Genomic DNA, 27910 nt, shown 5'->3' with positions numbered 1-27910 from the left:
TTGCTTTACCTTCCCCCTTGACTCTATCCAAGGACACAAGCAGTCTTTCCAGGTGCGGCAGAGGTTCACCTGCACCTCGTCCAACCTCATCTATTGCATCCACTGCTCTAGTTGTCAGCTGCTCTACATCGGTGAGACCAAGCGGAGGCTTGGCGAACGCTTCGCCCAACATCAGTTCGCAATAACCAACCTGATCTCCCTGTGGCTCAGCACTTCAACTCCTCCTCCCATTCCAAATCCGATCTTTCTGTCCTGGGCCTCCTCCATGGCCAGAGTGAGTCCCACCGTAAATTGGAGGAGCAGCACCTCATATTTTGCTTGGGTAGTTTACACCCCAACGGTATGAACATTGACTTCTCCAACTTCAGGTATTCCTTGCTTTCTCCCTCCTTCCCCTCCACTTCCCAGCTCTCCCACTGCCCACTGTCTATGCCTCTTCCTTTCTTCTTCCCGCCCCCACCACCCCCACATCAGTCTGAAGAAGGGTCTCGACATGAAACGTCACCTATTCCTTCGCTCCACAGATGCTGCCTCACCCGCTGAGTTTCTCCAGCATTTTTATCTACCTTGAGGGAAAGATAGATCAGCCATGTTTGAATGGCGGAGTAGACTTGATGGGTCGAATGAACTAATTATGCTCCTAGATCCTATGAATTTACAAAGTTATGTTTGTGATAAGCCAGTTAATGTTGAATGAAAACACAAAAATGCGTCTAGGCTTCCTGCTTGAGCAACCATGACCAGACAATATATATTACAAGTACAGGTCACCTCTTTAACCTGCAGCCAATGCAACTATGCATCACTGATCTGCTTTAAAGAAGTATCAGATAATCCAGCAAGATTTCCTCTGCAATGTGCCAGAAATATATATTAAAAAGTTATTTTTTGAGATTAATCAGTTACCTCAAATAAGAGGCAATATTTAAAAACATACTGGATGGTTTGGTATTAAAGGGTGCTACAAACTAACCACAATTTGTTGTACAAGACGTGTCCCTGTAATGTGATATTTTATTTAGTAATCTACAGGTGGAGTTTTGCCAATTTTTATTATTTCCCTCTACCAATTAATTTTGTGTGTTTTACTTTGAGGACGCTTTGGTTTGTACAGTGGGTGTTGAAAACAATTCTACCATCAGCTTGTCAAAGTTTTTCAACCTGTGTTAAGGATCCTTGGGACTGAACAGTTCTGAGCTGTCTGTCATGGTTGTTCATTCTTTGCCATTTATAATGAATTTGGTGGAGGAATCCTTTAATCAACAAGAGCACTGACAGGAAAGGGAGAGAGATCTTGATTGAGGAACAAAAAAACTGCCAATGAACTTGAAGACATGGCCCTTATCTTTTTTTTAAAAACAATGTTGAATTATAATAAATAAAAATGTGGTTCCTCTGGCTTCACATTCTTGGTAGTTTCTCAACAGGTTTTGTAATATTTCATAAAATTAAATGTATTCACTTATCATAAATACTCTTAATACTTCCATGTAAACTGAGAATCTATAACAAAAAAAGACTTTGAGAAAAATTAAGTATTTTGAGTAATATTTCACTGGTGTCTTTAATTCTAGCACAGGTATTTAAAAAATCTTCTTTAACATTATATATTGAAATAACCTAATGTAATTGTACAGTCATCTGCTTGCCTGAGTGAGATGTCCTAATGAAAGAGAATAATTTAATATAAACTCAAAAGTTCATTTGGAATTTCAATTGAACATTCATTGGAAGCTTGAATGGAGAGTTCCTTGAATCTGTTTAATGCCGATTATTTCCTGACAAATATTTCACAACTTGGTTTGGAAACTGGGTAAACATTTTAAGATGTTAGAAAGTGATCATTAGCCTGGGTTATCATCAGACAGTGAGAAATGGGAAAGTACATTATATAGTGCAACGTCTGCGAAGTTCATTTTCTACATTCATGGAGAGAGAGTCAAGTTTAGTAAACATTGAAAGATTGGAGATGAGTAGTTAACTTATCATTAATATTTCTTCCTTATAAATACATTTGCCATTTGACCTTGTGAGTAGAGTATGCAACCATACAGAGGATGAAGAATAAAATGGCAAATGCTTTTGGTCACTGGGTACATGACTAAATTACCTGGTACCTTTCAATTTGGCTAAAAAGGCTGATACTTATGCTCCACGACAAATTACAAAGAAAATTAAATTAAAAAAAAACACCCTTACAGTTTCAGTCTTTTGCTGTCGTTTAACTGTTTCAATGCAAACGGTGACATAAATAGCCAACTGTGTTTGCGTTTACAACATTTTGTCTAAAAAAAGAGTAGAGTTTTCTAATCTTCCACCACCCATGTTGATGTTAGTACCCATTAAAAATCAACGTGAACACGGAACAATGTATTTTCAGGAATTGGAAACTGAGAATATAAATATCGGCATTGTAACTCAACAACAAGGTAATCAGTCTCTGTTGCATGAGAATATGTAAAGATTAATTTATGCAGCACCATTTTACATCTATGAGAAATATTGCAAGGTATTTCACAAAATTCTTGAAGATTAATTGACTAATGTAATTAATTGCGGTGTACTTTGAGACATTGTGAGCAGTGGGAATGATACTGCTATAGACACAATATGGGTGCACACCTCGAGATTATTGTGATGTACACAAAGTGGACAGTTTTGATACAGTAAGCTTCCATGAACGGCAGTGAAATAATCACCTTTTCTAACGTTCTCATCATTCATCCTTAAAACCAATGTCTATTTAATATGGAGAAATATCAAATCAAAAGTCAAAAGCCCCTCAAGCCTGTTCTTACATTTAGTTTATGCAACAGATGCATCTTTCAGTTATTGATGGTAAAGGTCATGCTGTTGAAGTGTCACAATGGTAAAGGTCACAAGAACCACTTACTACTATTTCCAATATCAATCTAACCACATTGATCAATGTCAACTGTAGTCAATAACTCCCCTGTGAATAGCTTGTGATGTCTAAGTTAAAGGCTATATATTAATGAGTTGTTGTTCCATCTCAAACAGTTAACATTGACATCCAAACATGGTCAGAAATCAGTTCAAAGATGAAAATGATGTTAACTGTAGCCAATATATTGTACAGTTAAAATCAGCAGCTATGCACATTTTCCAACCATTGAAAAATGTCAATAAGTGTCAAGTATGATTCTGAATGGGATGTTTGTAGATAGTCATAGTGATACAGCACCGAAATAGGCCCTTTGGCCCATCTTGTCCATGCCGACCACACAGATGGCACAGTGGTGCATCGTAGAGTTGAGACCAGGGTTCAATCCTGACTACGGGTGCTGTCTGTACAGAGTTTGTGCCCTATAGTGGCATAGGTCTTCTCTGGGTGCTCTGACTTCCTCCCACATTCCACAGATGTACAGGTTTGTAGGTTAAATGGGTTCTGTTAATTGTAAATTGTCCCTAGTATGTAGGATAGAAGGGACTGCTTGCAGTATTTCTAAAGACCAAGTTAGTATACTGGGCTAGTCACATTTGCCTGCATTTGGCTCATATGCCTCTAAAACACATGTCCACCCAAAGCCTTTTAAATGTCACAGGAACATGTGAAAAACAAAAAGTTCTGACAAACCAGGTTATTTTCCAATGCTTGAAGAACTTCAGAGTTGGAATCGGTGAGTCAATCTCTCGAGCCTGATCCACCATTCACTGGTGACCCGTGAGCCATATAGGCACAATGGCCAAATATTCTCAAAATGTGCATCACTGATTAATTATCATTTAAGCAAGAATTACCATTAACAAATGAGAGACAAATTTGTAATTCATTTTCTGGTAGGTATTTTGAAATTTCAGTTCTAGAAAAAAATCTATTGAAGATTTTTTTCAGACAAAATTATTTTTGAAAACAGGCACCCCTACCTACTCATTACAAATGCTAATAATAAATGCAATGCCTTACTCCAGCTAAACCTAATTAAAGTAATATTTTAAGTTGATAAAATAAATGTTGTTAAGAAAATCAGTCTATGCTGTCATCCTAAGAGTGCACACTATCGCTATTCCTTATTAGCCTACTCACTCTGATCACCTTTCATTGTACATTTCCTTCAGTACCCTACACATCATTTCCTTCTACTTGCACGCTTCAGCAGTGCTTTAGTTTAATTTAGTTTAGAGAAACAGGCACTTTGGCCCACCAAGTCCACGCCGACCAGCGGTCCTCGCACACATACACTATCCCACACACGCCAGGGACAATTTACAATTATACAAAGCCAATTAACCTGCAAACCTGTATGTCTTTAGAGTATGGGAGGAAACGAGAAATCTTGGAGAAAACCCATGCAGGTCATAAGGGGAACATACAAACTCCGTACAGACAGTACGCGTAGTCAGGATCGTACCCAGGTCTCTTTACATACTCTTTATATTGATGACTTAGTGCCAAGTAAACAGTATTAGCACTAAGTCATATATAAATTGCAAAACACAATTCCTTGCAAGCAATAGGTTCGGACAAAATGCATTTAAATATTAAAAGTTACTTACACAGGCCGGCAAATGACGAGGTCTCCCTTATTGGTCCCATAGGCCAGCCCCATCCCAGGCTCTGGAAGCCAGCGTGCTGAGTTTATACTGACATGTCTCCTCTGGTCTGGAGGCATTGGGTACAAAACATTGAACACTCTCTGCAAAGAGAGGAAATAGCAGTTAGATGCATGATCTGTATACAAAAAAAACTCACTGTACCTTGTTACACGCGATAATAAACCATGGAAACATTGAAACAGACACAGAGTTGGTGATTCTCACTTACATAAAATCTGACAAGCAAGGATTCACGGAACGTAATCCTTACATAAGTCGACAAGTGTCTGTATTTGGACATGGAAGTTTACCTCAGTGGAGGAATAGTTTGTTTATAATTCATAGAGCTCAATCATATGGAAAGATCATTGATATTGGAATCTTACACAATAGAGATTTATTGGAAGACAACTGGTTGATAGGAAATGCAAAAAATGTTATTAATGTGCAAAACATAGTTTTTTAGAATTCTCCGCTTGACTGAGGGCTTGGTTGATCACAGTTGTTGCTTCCATTGAAATGTTAAAGGCAAGTGTTAAAAGCTTTCAGAATTTTCACTCCAGATGTAGTAAGATTCACTGACAAAGAACTATTCAGCCTAGTCCTGAACCCTATCCCTCACCTCAGTCTAACATTCTGTCACTAGCTGTATTCGTTGAAGAAAGGCAAGCTGCAACGGAGCGCTGAGGAACAAGTCTAGTATCATATAACCATATAACAATTACAGCACGGAAACAGGCCATCTCGGCCCTACAAGTCCGTGCTGAACAACTTTTTTCCCTTAGTCCCACCTGCCTGCACTCATACCATAACCCTCCATTCCCTTCTCATCCATATGCCTATCCAATTTATTTTTAAATGATACCAACGAACCTGCCGCCACCACTTCCACTGGATGCTCATTCCACACCGCTACCACTCTCTGAGTAAAGAAGATCCCCCTCATGTTACCCCTAAACTTCTGTCCCTTAATTCTGAAGTCATGTCCTCTTGTTTGAATCTTCCCTATTCTCAAAGGGAAAAGCTTGATCACATCAACTCTGTCTATCCCTCTCATCATTTTAAAGACCTCTATCAAGTCCCCCCTTAACCTTCTGCGCTCCAGAGAATAAAGACCTAACTTATTCAACCTATCTCTGTAACTTAGTTGTTGAAACCCAGGCAACATTCTAGTAAATCTCCTCTGTACCCTCTCTATTTTGTTGACATCCTTCCTATAATTGGGCAACCAAAATTGTACACCATACTCCAGATTTGGTCTCACCAATGCCTTGTACAATTTTAACATTACATCCCAGCTTCTATACTCAATGCTCTGATTTATAAAGGCTAGCATACCAAAAGCTTTCTTTACCACCCTATCTATATGAGATTCCACCTTCAAGGAACTATGCACGGTTATTCCCAGATCCCTCTGTTCAACTGTATTCTTCAATTCCCTACCATTTATCATGTACGTCCTATTTTGATTTGTCCTGCCAAGGTGTAACACCTCACATTTATCGGCATTAAACTCCATCTGCCATCTTTCAGCCCATTTTTCCAAATGGCCTAAATCACTCTGTAGACTTTGGAAATCCTGTTCATTATCCACAACACCCCCTATCTTGGTATCATCTGCATACTTACTAATCCAATTTACCACCCCTTCATCCAGATCACTGATGTACATGACAAACAATAAAGGACCCAACACAGATCCCTGAGGCACCACACTAGTCACCTGCCTCCAACCCGACAAACAGCCATCCACCATTACCCTCTGGCTTCTCCCATTCAGCCACTGCTGAATCCATCTTGCTATTCCTGCATTTATACCCAACAGTTTAACCTTCTTAACCAACCTTCCATGAGGAACCTTGTCAAAGGCCTTACTAAAGTCCATATAGACAACATCCACTGCTTTACCCTCGTCAATTTCCCTAGTAACCTCTTCAAAAAATTCAAGAAGATTAGTCAAACATGACCTTCCAGGCACAAATCCATGTTGACTGTTCCTAATCAGACCCTGTTTATCCAGATGCTTATATATATTATCTCTAAGTATCTTTTCCATTAATTTGCCCACCACTGAAGTCAAACTAACAGGTCTATAATTGCTAGGTTTACTCTTAGAACCCTTTTTAAACAATGGAACAACATGCGCAGTACGCCAATCCTCGGGGACTATTCCCGTTTCTAATGTCATTTGAAATATTTCTGTCATATCATTCAATTATTTTAGAAGAGAAGCTGAATAATAGTTTTTAAAAAGAAACAATTTAAAAACTGACAACCTTAATATCTCATTAGTTTGTAGATCAGAAAGAATTGCTCTTCATTTATTTTAACTTATTAATTTAAATGTTATCAGTAATTACAGCATTTTATGTCCATACACTGAATAAGTAACATCTGAATGATTTACTGATACAAATTAAATTAAGGCCAAGATCCTTAAAACAATAAAACATTTAAAGATAAATTTTCTCCCGGAGTTATATATGCCAGATAAGGAAGTATAGATAGGATGCAACAGTTAATTACATTGATGTTGGGCAGCCAATTTTAAAAGCTGCAGTTGTCAATTCAATAATGACGACCTCCGTGCCTCATTGAAGATAAACAAAGTTTACTGTAAACTGATATTTTAACTGTAGCATCAACTGGGAAATTGAGCTAGTGATAATGATTTATGACAATAAATGAGAATGCTTCAATATTTTTTTAATACTTTTTAGTGAAACGGCCGTTTGGATCTGGAATCTTTAGCATCGAAAGATAAAATGTTACGAGGTGTTCCACAGGAGGGTATCTTCCCTCAATCCGAAGACCAACACTAATGTATCTTGAAATTAAACATCTTCACAAATTAAGAGCAAAAATTACACAATAAGCCGTGGAGAATAATGGTAGCCAAAGATAGAACCTGTGCTAAACCTCATCTCTGAACACAGATGACAAATGGTTAGAACAGATCTGGATCATCCATCTGCTCCCATTATTTTTGGCGCGGAATATGAAGAAGAATTATTTCCTTTTACATGAAATAGACACAATAATAAAATAATGGTAATTTGTTACTTTTTAAAGCATCAATAATTTTCCTTCAAAGCATTTTGACTCCGTTAAGACCAATCTACTACTTAAGTCTGTAGATTGCCCAATTCAAAATCATTTACGGACACAAAGTTCTAGAGTAACTTAGTGGGTCAAGCAGCATCTCAGGAGAGCATGAATAGTTGACGTTTCGGGGCGGGATCCTTCTTCAGACTGAAGAAGTGTCCTGACCCTAAACATTGCCTATTCATGTTCTCAAGAGATGCTGCCTGACCCACTGAGTTACTCCAGCACTTTGTGTCCTTTCGTGTAAACTGGCATCTGCAGTTCCTTGTTTCTCCAAGGTTTCCAGGTTGGTAACCTTGAGTGAGTAGAGGATGGCAGTAGAGTGTCAGGGAAGATGCCACATGGATAAAACAGCATACAATGTCCTATTTCACTCTCCCAACAAGTCAGACAGTTGCTGAAAGGTGAGCATGTATTTCAATCAAGAACAAACTTCTCACTGAAGGCTGCAATCTCCAAAAGATACACTTAAAAAAACCAGACAATCTCAACATTCTTCTGCTGCTGCCCTGATTAATTGATAATCATAAAGATATTTCAAAATGTATAATTCATTCAAAAAGCATCATCATTCAATGCACCGTCAAATAAACTTCAATTTTAATCTGGTCTCCACCTCCACCGTTCCTGTGAATTCTTTGAGGGCAACAACATTAAAAAAAAAACACTGAAAGAAAGAAAACTAATTTGAACAAAATATAACTGTACTGAGACAAGCATGATGAGCTTTTCAACAGACTAATCCTCCAGTGTGAACAGATCACAGGGGTCACCACAATGTACAAAAATCCCCGTGCCTGGGAGAAGAGTTTATGCTAATTTTTGGCATGTCATTAAAACAATGAATAATAAATTGCCATCTTCAGTTAAAAATTGCTGCACACTGGGGCAGCACACTCTCAAATAACTGACAATGCCTGCCTCCGCGTTCTCCCAAGGGCAGCTCCATGGTGAAGCTGCAGTAATACAGGGGAATAGGATTGGTCAACTACAGACCCGTGGTGACCTATTGCCATTCACTATATTCCACTTGCTTATCACAGGTTTTTGATTAACCAAAAATAATAATTAATCCACATTAACTGAAGATTTGCTGTGCATGGCTAACTTCATCTTTCATTGTTGTCATTTGTTTTTTCCACTACAACTCAGTGGAGATTCGCAGTGAAGAAACTGCAGGAGACAAGCTAGCCAATTAAAACACCAAGCTTCTCATTGAATTATTGCCTGCATGTTTCATTCGGCCTCTGCTGACTCCACTTCAGACCACATCCCAGCAGCTAAGACATTCTTCCTAAAGGGCCTGTCCCACTGTACGAGGTAATTCAAGAGTTCTCCCGAGTTTTCCCCTGATTCGAACTCGGAGAATGTCCGTAGCGGGTCCGTAGGAGTTCATGGATGTCACGTAGCGGCTCGTACGAGTAACGGTAGGTACTCGGGAAATCCGGTAAACTTGTGACGTTTTTTCAACACTGGGAAAATTGTCCGCGAGTAAAAAAATACTCGTGATGAAAAAAATTGATACTTTTTACTCGTACGAGGCGCTACGAGACATCCACAAACTCCTAAGGACCTGTTACGGACATTCTCCGAGTTTGAATCAGGGGAAAACTTGGGAGAACTCTTGAATTACCTCGTACAGTGGGACAGGCCCTTAACAATATTCAAATGTCACAATCAACCAAATGTTTTTTTAAACTATTTCAATAGTTGGTTAAAATCTATTTCCATTTTCTACTGTACGGTGAGAATGGAACAGGAAGAGGGAAGGGGGGCGAGGGAGGGAGGGTGTGAATGAGGGGAGGGGAAGGAGTGAGTGACAGAGGGAGTGGGGGCAGAGGGCAAGCGACAGAGTGGCGGGGACTGTGGGCAAAAGTGGAGGGGAAAAGGGGAGTCAAAATGGGGGAGGGGGCAAAAGGGGGGAGGGGGGCAAAAAGAGGGAGGGGGTACAAAGCCAATTTCTGCTCAAAGGAAATAAATATATGCTGAAAGTAAAATTGGTGCCAGTTGAACCGTGTCTTAGTCTTGCCAATGACCAGTGTCATCACAGTCTACATAAAAACTGGTCAGCTTAGAGGTATTGCTGAACGCAAAAAGTGACCATACCCCTTTCCTTGCCTCCTTTGACAAAGGTTACTTTTGTCTTTATTTGTTCATGGTACAGGGTGGAGGAGGAATAATGATTTAACCAAACTGCAGACAGGACTCTTGTGATGAAATGAAGAAGTAAATAGCAGGAGGGACAAAAGGTGTTATTTACCTAGATTTTCAGAAAGCCTTCGATAAGGTGCCACACGTGAGGCTGCTAAGGAAGACGAGAGCCCATGGTATCTAAGGGCAGATACTAGCATGGATAGCAGGTTGGCTGGATGGCAAAAGGCAAAGCATGGCAACAAAGGGAGTTTTTCTGATTGGCTGCCAGTGACTAGTGGAGTTCCGCAGGGGTCGGTGCTAGGGCCGCTGCTCTTCACATTGTATATTAATGATTTGGATGAGGGGATTCAAGGCCAAGTTAGCGGATGACACGAAAATAGGTGGAAGGGCAGAAGGTGGAGAAAGCAAGGACTCTGCAGAAGGACTTGGACAGGTTGGAAGAGTGGGCAGAGAAGTGGAAGATAAAATATAGTATAGCAAAGTGTGGAGTCATGCATTTTGGTAGTAGAAATAAAGGCATAGACTATTTTCTAAGTGGGGAGAGAATCCAGAAATCAGAGATGTAAAGGGACTCGGGATGCTGGTACAGGATTCCCAAAAAAGTTAATCTACAAGAAGGCAAGCACAATGCTATGATTTATTTCAAGAGGGCTAGAATACAAAAACAGGGATGTAATGCTGAAGCTCTAAGGCGCTAGTCAGGCTGCATTTGGACCTTTGTGAACAATTTTGGGCACCATACCTGAGGAAGGATGTGCTGGCTCTGGAGAGGGGCCTGAGGAGGATTACAAGAATGATCCCAGGAATGAATGGGTTAACGTATGATGAGCGTTTGATGGCACTGGCCCTGTTCTTGCTGGAGTTTAGAAGAATGAGGGGGAACCTCATCGAAACATACTGAATAATGAAAGGCTTGGATAGAGTAGCTGTGGCGAGAATGTTTCCACTAATGGGAGAGTCTAGGACTGGAGGTCATAGCCTCAGAATTAAAGGATATTCCTTTAGGAAGGAGATGAGGAGGAATTTGGTGAATCGGTGGAATTTGCAACGGAAGGCTGTGGAGACTGTCAATGGATATTTTTAAGGCAGAGATAGATAGATTATTGATTAGTGCAAGTGTCAGGGGTTATGGGTAGAAGGCAGGAGAATGGGGATAGGAGACAGAGATAGATCAGCCATGATTGAATGGCGGAGTAGATTTGATGGACCGAATGTCCTAAGCACAGTACAGTGAGAGACAGTTATAAATACCACAGGCGAGACTCAGACCCATAAGAAATAAAACTATACATAACATTTCTAAAAATGAAAAATCAAGACTAGTGCAAAATACAATATGAAAACTGTCCATGGTGATGTAATAAATGGACGGCAACGTTCTGTGTTGAGGTAGGATTGAGGTTGCGCATGTTGGTTCAAAACCTGGTCGTCGTAGGAATACAGACAAAAGTGCTGGAGAAACTCAGCGGGTGCGGCAGCATCTATGGAGCGAAGGAAATGGGCAACGTTTCAGTCCGAAACCCTTCTTCAGACTGATGGAAAGCAGGAAAGCAGCTATTCCTGAACCGAATGATGTGGGACCTCAGGCTTCTATACCTCCTCCTTGAGGATAGTAGTGAGAAGAGGGCATGGCTTCTCGGATTCCCGGATGGTGGGAATCCTTGATGGCAGGGCCTTATGTAGATGCTGTCGATGGAGGGGTGGACTGTGGCTGTGATGGACTGGGCTGAGTCCACCATTTGTAATATGCAGGTGTATGTATGGCAAAATAAAGTAGGTTGATTCCAAATCCCCTTCTGTCTGTGTGCCAAACTCATCCTTCCATACTGTTGGTGCTCGTTGTTTAACCATCCTTGCTCTGACGATAACACGGCTTTCATTGTGACCCGAACCTTTCTAGTGAGCCTGCTGCCGTATTCTTTCTCAGCGAATATTGGCTGGCTTGTTTACAATTCCTTATCCTCCTACTGATACCAAGAGCACAGCATTTTAAAATAATTCAAGGTATATAAAATTAAGATGAAGATAGCTGTAGTTGATTTCACATAGTTGTGGGTAAAACAAGAGAGTACAGGTTTAAGGGGAGAGGGAGGTGGTTTAATGGAGATCGGAGGGATAAATAGTTCACATCAAAGTATATGGAATGAACTACTGTTGGGCAAGAACTTCAGAGAGCTGAAATCGCACACCATCAGGTTTAGGAACAGCTATTTGGTCCATCCATCAGCTAGGATAGTCTGATTCTCTACCTCATTGTGACTTTAACACTGCAATTGTTGCACTACAATGCTGAGAATTATATTCTGCACGCTGCATCTTTCTCTTCACCTATTGTACTTAAGTTTGGATTGATAGTATTAATGTATAGTATTATCTCATTTGAAGAGATAGCATGTAAAAGAAAGCTTTCACTGTACCTTGGTACACATGGTATTAATAAGCCTAAGCCAACTGACCTGCACAACTCAATTCCTACCTTGGCAACACGACACTACAGCCTACCTCTTGCACACCGTCATAGACTTGATGTCTAATTGTGTCTGGAATAACGCCTCGTATTTTTGAGCAGTCTTTTTCTTTTCACTGCTTGTAGGATGTGTAATATGTATAATTTAAATATAATTTATAGCTTTTCTGTGTTGAGCATGTGCCTGTGAAGCCACTGCAAATAAGATTTTCATTGTAGCTCTGCATATTTGCACATATGACAAATATGTGACATAATTTGACTTGATATAGATAGGTACATGAATGAGAGAGATATGAAATGAATGCAGATAAAATGGGATTAAGTCCATATTGCCTGGTCATTCAAGTACCAGATGATGGTTACCACAGATCGGCCGAAGTGCCTGCTTCGACACTGTATGTCTCTGGAAAAGATGCAAAGTTCTAATAACAGGATCTTCAGCAAAAATCTGAAAACCCCACATTTTTAAAAATCATAAATTGATTACATTAAAAAAAAATCAAATTCTATCAATGGCATAATGTAGCCAGCTTTAGAAACAATACACAGCATACAAATGATTACATTAGCATAGTCTGCTGTGCAGATTATGGACTGGCTGCCAGAATGATGCAAATCAACTTCATTATACAATTACATGACCACAATGATAAATTACATGGGAAACGTTCAATTCTTACTGAGCACAGAGTTCTCCACAGTTAATAAACCTTAATTGTACTTTGTGGAGATGGGGCACCATGAATCCTGGGACAACATGGTATCTACAGGGCCACAGCTGCACAATGAGACAAAGGAAGAAAGAGGTTGCAAAATTGTCCGAAATGGTACTCATTAAAAGTAGTCAAAGTAAGGTACATTTAAGAAAGAACTACAGATGCTGGAAAAATCGAAGGTAGACAAAAATGCTGGAGAAACTCAGCGGGTGAGGTAGCATCTATGGAGCGATGGAATAGGTGACGTAGGAAATGCTACACTTGTCGCTTTACCTCCCCCCTCGACTCCATCCAAGGATCCAAGCAGTCTTTCCATGTGAGGCAGAGGATCACCTGCACCTCCTCCAACCTCATCTATTGCATCTGCTGTTCTAGGTGCCAACTGCTCTACATCGGTGAGACCAAGCGCAGTCTTGGGGTTCACTTCGCCCAACACCTCCGCTCAGTTTGCATTAACCAACCTGATCTCCCGGTGGCTCAGCACTTCAACTCTCCCTCCCATTCCGAATCCAACCTTTATGTCCTGGGCCTCCTCCATGGCCAGAGTAAGTCCCACTGCAAATTGAAGAAGCAGCACCTCATATTTCGCTTGGGTAGTTTACACCCCAGCAGTATGAACATTAACCTCTCCAATTTCAGGTAGTCCTTGCTTTCTCCCTCCTTCCCCTCCCCTCCCAGCTTTCCCACAGCCTACTGTCTCCGCCTCTTCCTTTCTTCTACCCGCCCCGCCCCGCCACCCCCCCCCCCCCCCCCCATCCCCACAAGACTCTGAAGCAAGATCTCGACCCAAAACGTCACCTATTCCTTCGCTCCATAGATGTTGCCTCACCCGCTGCGTTTCTTCAGCATACTAAGGTATATTGCTTGCTTTGGTCTAATCAGATTTAGAAAGCCTTCATTTTTAAATTACATTTATACAACATCACATCATGACTTTCTGCAAGAACAGAAACGCAGTTTACAGTACATTTCCCTTTGATGTGAAGTGATAAGTTATTATGTAGAGAGCTTACTATGTCAAGATCGTACTCTTTTGGTTTCAAAGAAGTTACCTTGAACATCTTTGCAACCATTCAGAAATGGATGGCTTGTAGCTCAGGAAGTACAATCAACAATACATTTCTTCCTTCAGTATTACATTGCAGAGAGAGGGGCAGAGAGAGGGGCAGAGGGCAGAGAGAGAGGCAGAGGGCAGAGAGAGAGAGGCAGAGAGAGCGAGGGCAGAGACAGAGAGGGCAGAGACAGAGAGAGGGCAGCGACAGAGAGAGGGCAGCGACAGAGAGAGGGCAGAGACAGAGAGAGGGCAGAGAGAGAGAGGGCAGAGACAGAGAGAGGGCAGAGACAGAGAGAGGGCAGAGACAGAGAGAGGGCAGAGACAGAGAGAGGGCAGAGACAGAGAGAGGGCAGAGACAGAGAGAGGGCAGAGATAGAGAGAGGGCAGAGACAGAGAGAGGGCAGAGACAGAGAGAGGGCAGAGCCCTCACTCCAGCTCCAGGCTCAACTCCAGCCCAGGCCCAAGCCCAGTCGCTGGGCTCGGCCCGCGGCAGCAGCCTCCCCACCAGGAGCCTGGCGGCGGACCCGAGTGACGCGGGTGGGCGGGTGTCAACCCGAGGAATCCGAGCGAGGCGGCGGGCGGGTGTCGACCCGAGGACCTCGAGTTCGGCCGCCGCAGTCTCCAGTCCAGGGCCCGACTTCATCTCCGGGCTTGTCCTATCTTCCACCGGCGGCGTCTTTTGAATAACCGGGGAAGGGGATGACGTCACTCGAAGTGCGTGGAAGATTCTGTGTGTGAGACGGCGCCGAGCAGACCCATTGTGACGTAATCAGCGAAAGATCATTTAAATTCGAAGTCTTTTGATATTTTTAAACACTTTCAGTAATAAGTCGAGAAATAAAACATGAAATGTTCAGATAAGGTGATTTTGGACGACGGGAAAAATGTCAACCGGAAGATGTAAAAATCTTATTGTTTTTTCACAAAAATATAAAAGCACACACATATACGTGTGTGTTTGTGTGTGTGTGTGTGTGTGTGCGTGTGTATTACTAAAACTCTCATCTTGTTTCTATCTATCGATCTATCTATCTATCTATCTATCTATCTATCTATCTATCTATCTATCTATCTATCTATCTATCTACCTATCTATCTACTATCAAACTCCTATCTATTTGAGCCCATGTGATCCTAAAATTACGCCAAAACGATACACGATAGCGCTATATTTTACATGTTATTCATCATTTTCAACGTTAGAAATTCAAGTTTAAGAAAAATTTAGCAGATAAAATCCTTGCTGACCCAGCTTGCAACAAAGTTACGATCGAGGAACACTCAGTCGTTCTAGCATGTTTTTAGCTGAACAGGAAGGGGCAATTGCATTCTTTTTTAAAGGCCTCGAAGCAAGGGGAGAGGGAGGCAGTGCTGGGGGATATGCCCCTGCACAGTTGGGGGCTATGGTTAAGTGCTGGAATATTGCGCTGGGGAACGGGTTGTGTTGGGGGACCAGGCCTCCCGTGGGGGTTATGGGTGAGTGGTCGAATATTACATTGGGGGAACAGCTGAGTGGTGGAATATTGCATTGGGAAACGGGTTGCGTTGGAAGACCAGGCCTCCCATGGGGGCTATGGGTGAGTGGTTGAATATTGCGTTGGGGGACCAGGCTTCCCGTGTGACAAGGACCCGATGAGTCCCACTTGGTCCTAGAATATATATATATAGCTACTGTTACCTGAACAATAACTCTTACTGTGATTTGTAACTTTGGAAAAATTACTATGCTTGAAAACACCAGCTTTACATTGTAACATGGTAACATTTCTGCAAATGCATGTTTGTACACACGTTATTAAAGATTAGCATGCTGCTGAAGGCTTTTTTAACATTAATTTCTCCAGAGATCAAGGCATTGCAGGCAAGAGCAACATTGATTGTTTATCCTTAACTGGCCTTGTGAAGGGTTACCTCCCCCTCAAACTCGGGAGTAGATGCTGCTCGTTGGTGCTGTTGATGTTGGCTTCCATCAATAGCTTTGCTGATGATTGAGAGTAGATTAATTGGAGGGTAGTTAGTAGATTTGATTTTTCTTATGCTTTGTGAACAGAACACACGTGGGACATTTTCCACCTTGTCACAAAGATGTTGTAGCTATGCAGTTGCAGCTAGGCTGGAGGAGTATGTTAGTGCTGGAGGTGCAGTTAGTGCTGGAGCACACATCCTCATTGCTACTGCTACGGATACTGTCTTTGCACTATTCACTGCTCTCAGCTGTTATGATATCAGGTGGAGCGAGTCAAATTGACTGGGAACAGTTTTCCATGATGATGCAAGATCCAAGAAAGATCATATTCCGGGTTCCACAATCGTAAAGATGGTGATAATCTTGCAGATGCTTCTGTTCATTATTTAACTGCTCACCATCACACATAGATGTGGCTAGACTACATAGCCCTATGCTGATCCAGTGGTTGCCAGATTGTTTAGCTCTGTCCATTGCATGCTATTTTCACTGTTCAGCACACATCTACTTTAGTGTTGCAACATCACTGGGATGGCACCATTTTGTTTGGTATGCCGCTCGTTGCTTCAGCTTGCCCCTTCCCCTTCCTAGGGGAAGATTTATAATTTGGAAATCTTCAACTGGAATCTGCATTGATTACACTAGGTGGCAGCCTATTCCAGAAATTAGTTATTAAACAAATCGTCGGTCTAATCTCGTAGTCGATTTCCAAGGAAAGCACATGGAAAACCATTTAATTGAAACCTTAACTTTGTTTAAATCTTCAATGATATTCCATAAACTATTTCCTCCACTTTTTATGCATATTTCTATCATGTTTTTGATATTCAATCCTCTTTATTTTAGCTTACTTTATTATTGTCACATATACCAAGATACAATGAAAAGCTTTTGATTATGTGCTCTCCAGTCAAAGTAAATACTATACAGGCACTCCCTGACCTACGTAATAGGTAAGTTGCATAAACCTGCAATTATATAAACAAATCACAAAAGGTGGTCCCTTTTCCTGAATAATCTGTGTAAATGTAACAGGAGGATGGAGAGGGCTTCCTGTCTGTTTCGTAGATATAAAGCATCTCCCAGGCTCGCTGCTCTTTCAGTTTTGACTACTGTTGGTGCAACAATGGGAAGGCATGCAGGAATGATGGAGGCGGTGGAGAGCAACCACAGACAGCGTTCAAGTTCTTCAGATCTAACACAGGAATTTTCTATTTTGTTCCATGTCAACTCTTGCCTCTTCCAATAGCTGCTTGATGACCAAGTCCAGATTCAGATTCAATTTTAATTGTCATTGTCAGTGTACAGTACAGAGACAACGAAATGCATTTAGCATCTCCCTGGAAGAGCGACATAGCAAATGATTTAAATAAATAATAATAAGTGATAATAAGTGTCCGGGGGGTGGGGGGGTGATTGGCAGTCACCGAGGCTTTGTGTCAAGTTAGGTTTGGCAACACCCTGGTTTATACCCCAAGATATAATTATTAAAGCCACTACAGGGACTCAATTAAGGCTGTTGCTTCTCCTTTAACAGTAGTTGGAAATGTTTTGCTGTTCTCACCAGGTCATTAGCAACTTGAACTCAAACTGCAAATTTAAAACAAAGAAAATATCGATGTGATGCACAAATATAGCCAACTATACATTTTCTTTTGAATGCAAGCATCATGTATTTCCCCCCATAGATGCTGCTCCACCCACTGTGTTCCTCCAGCAATGTGTTTGCTGCTTCGAATTCCAGCATCTGCAGTCTCTCGAGTCTTTCATCATTTATTTCCTGCCTAACAGACCAAGTTATTTGAAAACAGACTTTCAAATTATTTTAAATAGCTTTTTTTAGTTAAGTGAAGTCAAGTATCATGACAGCTCTTTCCTCAGCCCACTGCACAAGTTGATTTGAAGTGGTGATTGATGGCTAGCTATTCAGTAAGATTGATTAACGTGCATATCCATATGTGGAAAGGCAAATGTATATTGTAACTCAATTGTGGATCCTTTATGTACTGCATATACTGCAGTTGGAAATGTGAAACATTCTTTAAGGCACTAGGGAGCGAAGGGGGAGCGAAGGGCTGCCGGGAAGGTGCAACTGTTGATCCAGCTTTTTAAAAAAAAAAAGCATTTTATAATTTTCTACAGGAAGATGCTAAATCCTCATCGTATTTCGCTGTGGATCTTGCAACCCGATTCGGATCATCTGCCTTACCCCATGATAGGAGTGGCAGATGACTGCATCTTCTTTTTGAACCTATCAATGAGACAATGGCCAATTCATTCGAACATTTGCATGTATTCGTTTGACAATCGTGTCACCTCAGCATTGTAGGCAGATTTACTCTTTTCATGGGAAATGTCTTGGTAATTTTTTGGGGGATCAGTTACTTTCTGCTTTCAATGAAACTAGTACTCAAAATATTAAACTGTTGTGTGAATAAAATCTGGAATAAATAAGTAAACAAAAATTTGCATCAAGGGGAACAGTTAAAGTTCTTTAGAGATGGATATACCATTCTTCTTACATTAAATTAATGGCTTACATGTGAGAACAGGGCTGAAAAAGGGAGAGATATTTTGGAATTTGAAATTTGAGAAGTGTGCAGTAAATGGAGTTAACAATGATTGGTTGTTATATGATCATTTACAATATAGTGTTAGTGGTAATAGGTGAGAAACAGACTTTATAATTACTGCCCTTGGGTCTATTCAGAGATGTCACCATTACAATTGAGAAAATAAAGTGCAAACTTGATCAATGGAAACACCTTTGTTCAATTATATTTGAATTGCAAGAATCCTACGTTGTCAGCAAGCTAAACACCTTCCTTATAAAATGAACTGGTCTCCAATAATGCTGTCACGACTGTGCAGCCATGTACAAATCTATTTCAATTTACCAATTCGCAGGCAACACCATCATTGTGGGCCAGATATCAAATAATAATGGGAAGGAGATTGAGAACTACATGACCTGATGTCGAGACAACAGCCTCTCTCTCCATGTCAGTAAGGCAAGGAGATAGTGATTGACTTCAGGAAACGAAGCGGTACGCAAACCCCAGTTTGCATTGAAGCCGCCAAAGTAGAGATAGTTGAAAGCTTCAAATTCCGATGAGTAAATATCACCAACAACTTCTCCTGGATTACCCATCTTGAAGTAATGGCCAAGAAAGCATACAAATGGCTCTACTTCCTTCAGAGGCTGAGGATGTTCGGCATGTCCCAAACAACTCTCATCTACATAGTTGCGCCAGAGAAAATATTTCATTTGGATCACAGCATGGTTTGGGAACAGCTCCATCCAAGACTGCAATAAATTGCTGAAAATTGTGGATGCAGCCCAGACTATCACACAAACCAACCTACCTTCTATTGATTCCTTTTTATACCTCACGCTACCTCAGCAAGGCCACCAGCATAATCAAGGACAAGTCACACCCTGGTCTTGCACTTTTCGGTGGGCGGCGCGACTCTCGTCAGCAGCGGCCTCTGCAGTCCGTCTGCGTTTTTATTATTTTATGTCTTATGTTTTTATGTAGTTTTTGTTATTTTTTGTTGGGGTATGTGTGTGGGGGGGGGGGGGGTGGGGGTGGTGTGGGGGGGGAGGGGGTAACTTTTAAATCTCTCCCTGCACGGGAGACCCGACCTTTTCTTTGTCGGGTCTCCGTTGTCGTTGGGGCTGCAACGAGGAGCGGCCTCCAACAGGAAGACCGGAGCTGTGGTGCCGACTACTCACCTCACCGTCGCGGAGCTGGCCGAGTCCAGAGCGGGTGGAGCTGTGGTAGACGCTGCTGCGACCCGACCCCCGGAGTTTCGGTGGCTGCAACTGCGGGTTTGGCGGGCGGCACCGGGAGCCCGCGGGTCCCTGGGGGGAGACCGCTTTTCGGGGCTTCCGCAGCGGCGACTTCTGCCGCCCGAGTTGCGGGGTTGAAGAGCTCCTGGAGCGGGGCCTTACAGCACCGCCCCGCGCGGCTTGGAATGGCCGCGGGGCTGCGAGCGCGCGCCGGGGGCTCTAACATCTAGAACCCGGTGTGCGACCTTGCATCACCCGGCGTGGCTTTAATGGCCGCGGGACAATCGCCATCGCCCGCCGGGGGCTTTGACTTTGACTCTGACATCGGGGGGGGGGGGGGGAGAGTGCAGTGGAGAGATAAGTGTTTTTTGGCCTTCCATCACAGCAATGTGATGGATGTTTATGTAAATTATGTTGTGTCTTGGGTCTATTTGTTTGTAATGTATGGCTGCAGAAACGACATTTCGTTTGGACCTCAAGGGGTCCAAATGACAATAAATTGAATTGTATTGTATTGTATTGTATTGTATTGTATTCTCTCCTCTCCCGTCAGGCAAATGGTATAGAAGGATGAAAACGCATAGCTCCAGATTGAGGGACAGTTTCTTCCCAGCTGTTATCAATCAACTGAACCATCCCACCAACAAGTAGAGAGCAATCCTGAGCTACTATCTATCTCATTGGAGACCCTTGGACTATATTTGATCGGACTGTACTGGACTTCATCTTGCACTAAACATTATTCATGTTATTCCCTTTTTTATGTATCTGTACACTGTGGATGGCTCGATTGTAATCATGTATTTCTTTTCCGCTGACTGGTCAGCATGCAACAAAACCTTTTCACTGTACACAGGTACACGTGACAATAAACTAAACAAACTAAGCTTGTGTATATAAGTCCTACATTTTATTAAAACTAATTAAATATCTTTTTCCATCCCACAAACTATTCATCTGCAGCTGACAGGAAGGCATTGCAACGGGTGGTGAAAACCGCTCAGCACATCATCGGTGCCCCGCTCCCTGCCATGGATGCCCTCCACCGAAAACAGTGTCTGAGACGGGCTGGGAAAATCATCAAGGACCCCTCCCACCATAACCATGGACTGTTTGCCCTCCTCCCATCAGGGAGGCGGTACAGGAGCCTCAGGTCTCGCACAAGCAGGCTGAGGAACAGCTTTTTCAATAACACCATTACACTGCTGAACTCTGAGTCCCGTCGCTAGCTATCTTTAGACTCTCCCATTTGTATACAGTTATTTGCCTATGTACCAGTTTAAATCATACACAACCCACACATTGTTAACCAGTATTTCTATTTTTATTTGTATTCTTATTTTGTATTTTTTATTTTTACTTCTACTATCTTGCACTATGACCAGACGCTAAACTGTATTTCGTTGTACCTATACTCGTATTTGTGCAATGACAATAAAGTTGAATTGAATTGAATTGAATTGAATTGAATTCACCCCAATTCATCTCAATAATCAATTGGGAGTTAAGCAAATCAATAAAAGGATAACAAGGAAAATTGTTATTTTCTGGCACAATTTTCCCAACAAATCGCATGTTCATTTAATGACATTTGTATTAAATTGAATACAAATGTTGAAGGAAAAGTAAAATATTCATGAATACAGCATTATGCAGCCAAATCAATCTTGTCTGGACATAATCAATAATCCAAGGGATTTATGCTGCCACCCTGTATTTAATTTATTGTAGCTCGGTAAACTACCAAACTAACCAGAGTCACAGTCCTACAGCGTGGAAACAGGCCCTTTGGCCCAACTTGCCCACACCAGCCAACATGCCCCACCTACACTAGTCCCACCTGCCTGTATTTGGCCCAAACGTTGCAATAGTACCTGCCTCAACTATCTCCTCTGGCAGCTCGTTCCATACACCCATCACTCTTCGTGTGAAAAAAATTATCCCTCAGGTTCCTATTAATGTTTTCTCCCCCTCACCTTAAATCTAGGTCCTCTGTTTCTCAATTCCCCTATTCTGGGCAAGAGGTTATGTGCATCTACCCGATCTATTCTGCTCATGATTTTGTACTCTCGGCACAGCAAGGTCATATATTTACAGAAATGTCAATTATCATGGTGCATTTAATGTACAACATTACCAGATGATTCACAAGAGTATAATCAAGCAAAAATTAACTTGATGGAGAAGAATATAGTAATAGGTATGATTAGGTTTGGTCAAAGAGTTAGGATTTAAGGACGTTTTTTTAAATAAAACCAATGATAACAGGTGTTGGTAAGAATGATCAAGGTCAAGACAACTGATAGCACAATTTCAATGGAGAATAAAAATAGGGAATGCATGATAGATTTGAGTCTTTGAAAGACTGCATAACAGGAGTTGGGTTATAGAAATAGATACACAAAATATTCTAGCACTGAAACTGTCCATTTTGTCCAACAGATCCATGCTTCTCATACTCATCACAAGTCTCTTTTCACCTAAAACCTTTGGCTCTGAATCTATTTGCCCAAATGAGATGCACTTGCAATTTTGTGTTTTGTGGGCTACACGTAGAACTTGTTTTCAGTACATTCATTTCAAGAATGTTTTGTATGTCAACTGATGGGCCAGATTAGTGGAATGCGAAAAAAAACTGCAGATGTTGGAAATGTGAATAAAATCGGAAACTGCAGGAAACACTCCCCCAAATGTGATTAAAAATAAATTGGATAGTTATATGGACGGGAAAGGAATGGAGGGTTATGGTCTGAGTGCAGGTAGATGGGACTAGGGGAGAATACGTGTTCGGCACGGACTAGAAGGGCCGAGATGGCCTGTTTCCGTGCTGTAATTGTTATATGGTTAAATGTCTGCTGAAAAGCGAAACATAGTCAATATTTCAGGTCTCTATGTCAGAACTATGGGCACATTGGTGTGTATGGTCCATGGTTTGAGAACTATCGATTTGAATTCAACACCATATTCTTTCATTCCTTTCCCTCCATTTTATGATTTTCCGTTTAAACACAACTCGGCTGTTTCATTTGACTATATCATATGGCCAGGAGTTCTACATTCTTGCACTCCTTGAATTAATGTCTCCTGTAAATGCTTCTTTATTTTTAGTCAAGCTTACCGTATAATTATGTGTCTGTCTTTTTGTATTAAAAGATCTATGCTTACCTTGTCACTTTCCGAACCTATCTATCTTCTATCATCACTTCAGTTCCTGCATAGGCTTCCCAATAATGGAGACCAGAATTAGTCTTATTACTGTAAAATCTTGTCCAATTGAGATGCTTGACAAGATTACATGTTTACTGTTTTATAATTATGTCCCTCTAGAAATGAATCCTGATGCTTGATTTGTTCTTGAAAGCCGGTCGTATTAAACAGCATAACAACCTTATGATCTTTGCACCTCAATTTCCAGATTTTGTTATTTTTAATTTAAATCCTCTTCTTCCAAGCTTCTGGTTTCTCTTTGGCCGGATGTGCTGGTTTCCTCCCATAATCAGGTTTTCTACCAAGCCTCTTAGTGTATCAATGCTGGAAGCTAATTATGCTCTTTCAATATTTTGTTGCAGGCTTCCTCTGTATTAACTAGCTTCCCCAATTGGTAATGTGTCACAAATTTGGAGATTGAATTGTCGTCCAATTCGCTGATGTAAATGTTAAATAAAATTAGTCCTGCACCAATCCAAGTGTAATACCTAGTATTTACAAATCTAACCCTTCTCAAGCTTTCAGCAACGGTGAAAGCAACAGGTGTCCTAAACTTTCTGAGGCGCAACTTTCATCATTGTTCAACTTCTGTCAAGGAGAAGCTATACTTCACCCTCGTCAGACCTCATTTGGACTACGCAGTTGCAGCTTGGGACCCATACACAAATAAAAAAAATTATTCCATCGAATGTGTCCAAAGACAGGCAGCTCGATTTGTTACTAACACCTATGAGAGAGAAGCGAGTGTTACCAAACTTCTGTATTCTCTGGGGTGGAACCCTCTCCAAGACAGACATGAAGCTCACCGTTTGACCTGTTTTTACAAAATGTTAAATGGTCAGCTCGACATAGATTACAAGACCTACACCAACCCCAAACCAATTTTAGGAGCAGACGAGGGCATTCGATCCAATTTGTGATCCCAGCTACAAAGACAGATGTGTACAGCAATTCGTTCTTCTCCCGCACAATTAAAGCATGGAATAATCTCCACCCTACTATAGTTACCCAACCAGATGCAACTAAATTTAAAGTAGCTCTTCTTCCCAATAGCCCTTTCTGGCTTAAGTCCTCCCTCCACCACCTCCAGTTTAAATTCCATTTGGAATATTTTGGAGGACCAAGAAACCAAGGGTTCCAACTCGAAACATCACCTGTTCCTTTTCTCTGGAGATGCTGCCTGACCGGCTGAGTTACTCCAGCATTTTGTGTCTATCACGTTCTTATCCTATTTTGTAATTAACTTAATACTAATCACTCGAATCAGCACAGAGCCGCTGCCTCACAGTGCCAGTACCTGGGTTCAAACCTGACTATGGGTGCTGTTTGTGCAAAGTTTGTACATTCTCCCTGCGACCACGTAGGCTTTGGCCGGATGTGCTGGTTTCCTCCCATATTCCCAAGAAGTGCAGGTTTGTAGGTTAATTGGCTTCTGTAAATTGCCCATTGGTTGTAGAACATAGTACTCGTGTGTGGGTGATCAATGGTCGGCGTGACTTCAGTGGGCCGAAGGGCCTGTATCTCGAAAACCTCTTACAGACAGTGCCGCTACAATCTCTTCCCTAACCACTTTTACTATGTATCGTGCAATCATTTTACTGATTCCAGATTTTACACTGAATAATTTATAATACATCTCTTTCTATCTTAACTATTTTGATATTCTTTTTTTTTCCCTATTGTCATGGGCACCAGGGTCCAGAACTCACGTTAGGCTCGACTGCAGCAGACCCTACATGCATTCTGAATACTTCTGATAGCGTATGCTGATGAAAAGCCAAGGTCATGTCATAGAGTCATACAGTACGGAAACAGGCCCATCGACCCAACTTGCCCACACCAACTAACATGTCCCATCTACACTAGACCCACCAGCCTGTGTTTGCCCACATCCTTCTGAACCTATCCTATCCATGTACCTGTCTTAATGTTTCTTAAACGTTGTGATAGTACCTGCGTCAACTATCTCCTCCGGCAACTCGTTCCATATACCACCACACTTTGTGTAAAAAAGTTACCCCTCAGATCCCTATGATATCTTACCCCCCCAGCTTAAACGTATGTCCTCTGGTTCTTGATTCCCCTACTCTGGGCAAGAGTGTTTATCCACTGCATATTGCCACATTAGGTGCAGAGGGAGCAGAAGGGGGAAAAAACCCAGATTTTCTGCAGTTCTCTGTTAAATTCCTGATTTACAGTTCAGTTTGCATTGAAATCGAATAGAATTGTGCACAAAAATTGACACCACGCAACATAATGTCTTAGGAAAATCTGCTCTATGGCGGAATTTTAAATAATATTTTTCAACTGGTGAATGAGTACAAGCACTAATTTTGAGAGAAGATTGTTGCTCACATGCCTAATGCCATTTGTCGCACCCCTCGCAATGCCAGCAGCTATCAGGTTCAATTTGAAACGTCTGTCCTATTAGCAGTCTTCAACTGCGCTTATATGAAAATGGCACATTTGCATTTACTGTTAAGAAAACAGCTACAAAAGGTGACAACTGTAAAGTTTGACCACTCTAAGCTCATTATGTCCAACCAATTACTCTTCGTTTTACACAACCTGCTAGGGATTCGCGAGACGTCTCCATCATGGACTTACCTTTTCAATTTGGGACCTCGTGTACTGACAAGGGAAATACTACGTTTTACATTCATTGATTTGGGATATGGTCAGTTGAAGACCTTCCTTTAACAATCAGAGTAACGGAAATGCACATATTGTGTTACACGAACAAAAATTGTTTGAAATAACTTTTGGATCGCCGCTTTGGAGAATGGAGGTTAGCAATTTCGGGTGCGGCTCTTTGTCAGAACTGGCAAATAAATAATACATACCAGATTAAATGGGACCCGTTGGGTCCCAGTCACACCGGAGGCAACGCAACGCAACCCATTCCCCAAAGCAATATTCCACCACTCACCCACTCCCACAACGCAATCCGTTCCCCAACACAATATTCCACCACTCAATGGGTGTGTGGGCGGCGGGGGTTGTGGGGGGAGGGGTGTGTGGTCGGGGAGAGGGGTGTGTGGTTGGGCAGAGGGGTGTGTGGACGGGGGAGGGGTGGAGGGTGTGTGGGTTGTGGAGGGAGAGGGTTGTGTGGGCGGGGGGAAGGGTGGGAGAGAGCTCGGAGAAAAGACGGAGGAAGAGCCATGGGGGAGAGGCGGTATCACGGGGAGGGGGGGCAGCAGTAGCGAGGTGGACCAGAGGGGAAGGGGTGTGGGGTCGGGGTCAGGGAAAAGAGATCGGAGAAAAGAGCCATGGGGGATGGGGAAGTATCACGGGGGAGGGGGACAGGGGCCAGGGGCTGGAGCTGGCGGTGGTGATTCACAGCGGGCGCTAGTCGCTGGTCATTCTCCTCCGCAGGGATCAGAGTCTCCGATTTCCGTTTGGCGACATCTCCGACTCGCGCCCTCAGAGCCAGACCTCGGATCGGCCCAGAAGCACCAGCAGCTACGGCCGTGCCAGCGTGTGGGGAGGGGGGGGGCGGTGGAGAGCTTGGAGAAAAGACGGGGGAAGAGCCATGGGGGGAGAGGGGGGGGTATCACTGGGGAGGGGGGCAGGAGTCAGTGAGGGGATCCAGAGGGGAAGAGGCTGGAGCTGCGGGGCGTTGTGAAGGTGGTGCATTTGGGACTCACAGCGAGTGCTGGACGCTCTCCTCTGCCGGGATCAGATTTACCGCTTTCCGTTTGGCGACATCACCGCATTGCACCGCTTCCGGTCCCTCCGTAAATTGTGTCCGGTTGGAGCTCCGCCGGCCATCCTTAGCTCCAGTAAAGATGTGATGGTGCAGGAAGGGGCAGACCTTCCCGGGGAGTGACAGGAGAAGAGACCAATCCGCGTGCTGCTGACTGGCAGGAGAGATCGATCTGCGCATGCGCATTTTAAAAATGTTTAAACCTCTCTAACTTTTACATTACACCACCGATTAGAACGAAACCTGTTGCACTCGCAGCACAGGAGAACGGCGAGTGGGCTGGAGAAAAATCGTAGACCTATCACGTACCGTTTTTGCGCAAATAGAAAAAATGCGCAAACCGGAGGAGCACAAGATCATAGCTTTAGGTATGTATAGATGCAGCCCTTCAGGCAAGCACACTGGCAAGGACAGACGTGGAAAAAGTCCCTGTGCAACAACAGAGAAGACTTCAGGCAAATTAAAAATGATCTGAATGACAAAGGTGGCAACAGTCGAATGGAAGAGGGAAGGTTAACAAGGGACCTTGACGTTAGTTGACTCTGACCTTTCACCCTACAAAACCCCAACTAGGCACAACTGCAGTTATAAAGTCAGATGAACAGAGCCAGTGGTCAAGTTGGGCATTTTTGGCCTGGCATGATCCAGATTTGATTGCAAAGTTCCCTAAACTCATGGATAATCCAGTTCAAATCGGGAGTGTTCCTCAATGATGACAAGCACAAAGCACAATTGAGACATAAGGAACTGCACATGCTGGCATACAAAAAAAAAACAAAGTGCTAGAGTAACTCAGTGTTTCAGGCAGCATTTCTGCAGAACATTCAGGTTGGAACCCGTCTTCAGACTCACGTATTCATGTTCTCCACAGATGCTGCCTGGCCCGTTGAGTTACTCCAGCAGTTTGTGTCTTTTTTCGAAAACAAAAACAACGGCAGGTGCCTAGGAACATTAAAGAAAACAATTGGATCTGAAATTACTGAACTTGACACTGAGTCTGGAAGATGACCAAGGCAAGCTGGAGTTTCTGGTTTTCAGTGGTCACTGATCTTATTGGTCAGCGTCAAATTTGCAGACAGGAAAGAAACAATGAGTAGGTTCAGAAAATTTTAAATGATCAGTAATTTTGGGTTACTCCCACTGCATTTAATGGACATGTTCACGAGGGCAATTATCCAGCCT

The 27910-nt window shown here is 42.3% G+C and overlaps 1 protein-coding gene across 2 annotated transcripts in view; it reads right to left on the bottom strand.

Moving 5' to 3' along the window:
* The window catches only part of ambra1 (autophagy and beclin 1 regulator 1), a 325084-nt gene that overhangs the window by 54378 nt on the left and 242796 nt on the right, over positions 1 to 27910 (bottom strand). For both annotated transcript variants that reach the window (XM_033039200.1, XM_033039201.1), the window contains one exon: positions 4519 to 4658. In XM_033039200.1, coding sequence (XP_032895091.1) covers positions 4519 to 4658 — 140 coding nt within the window. The remainder of the gene's footprint in view (positions 1 to 4518; positions 4659 to 27910) is intronic.

This window comes from Amblyraja radiata, chromosome 20 (genome assembly GCF_010909765.2).
Source record: "Amblyraja radiata isolate CabotCenter1 chromosome 20, sAmbRad1.1.pri, whole genome shotgun sequence".
In the NCBI taxonomy this organism is placed as follows: Eukaryota; Metazoa; Chordata; class Chondrichthyes; order Rajiformes; family Rajidae; genus Amblyraja; species Amblyraja radiata.
Note: the sequence above shows the minus strand (reverse complement) of the source record. Positions and strands in the feature narration are given on the sequence as shown.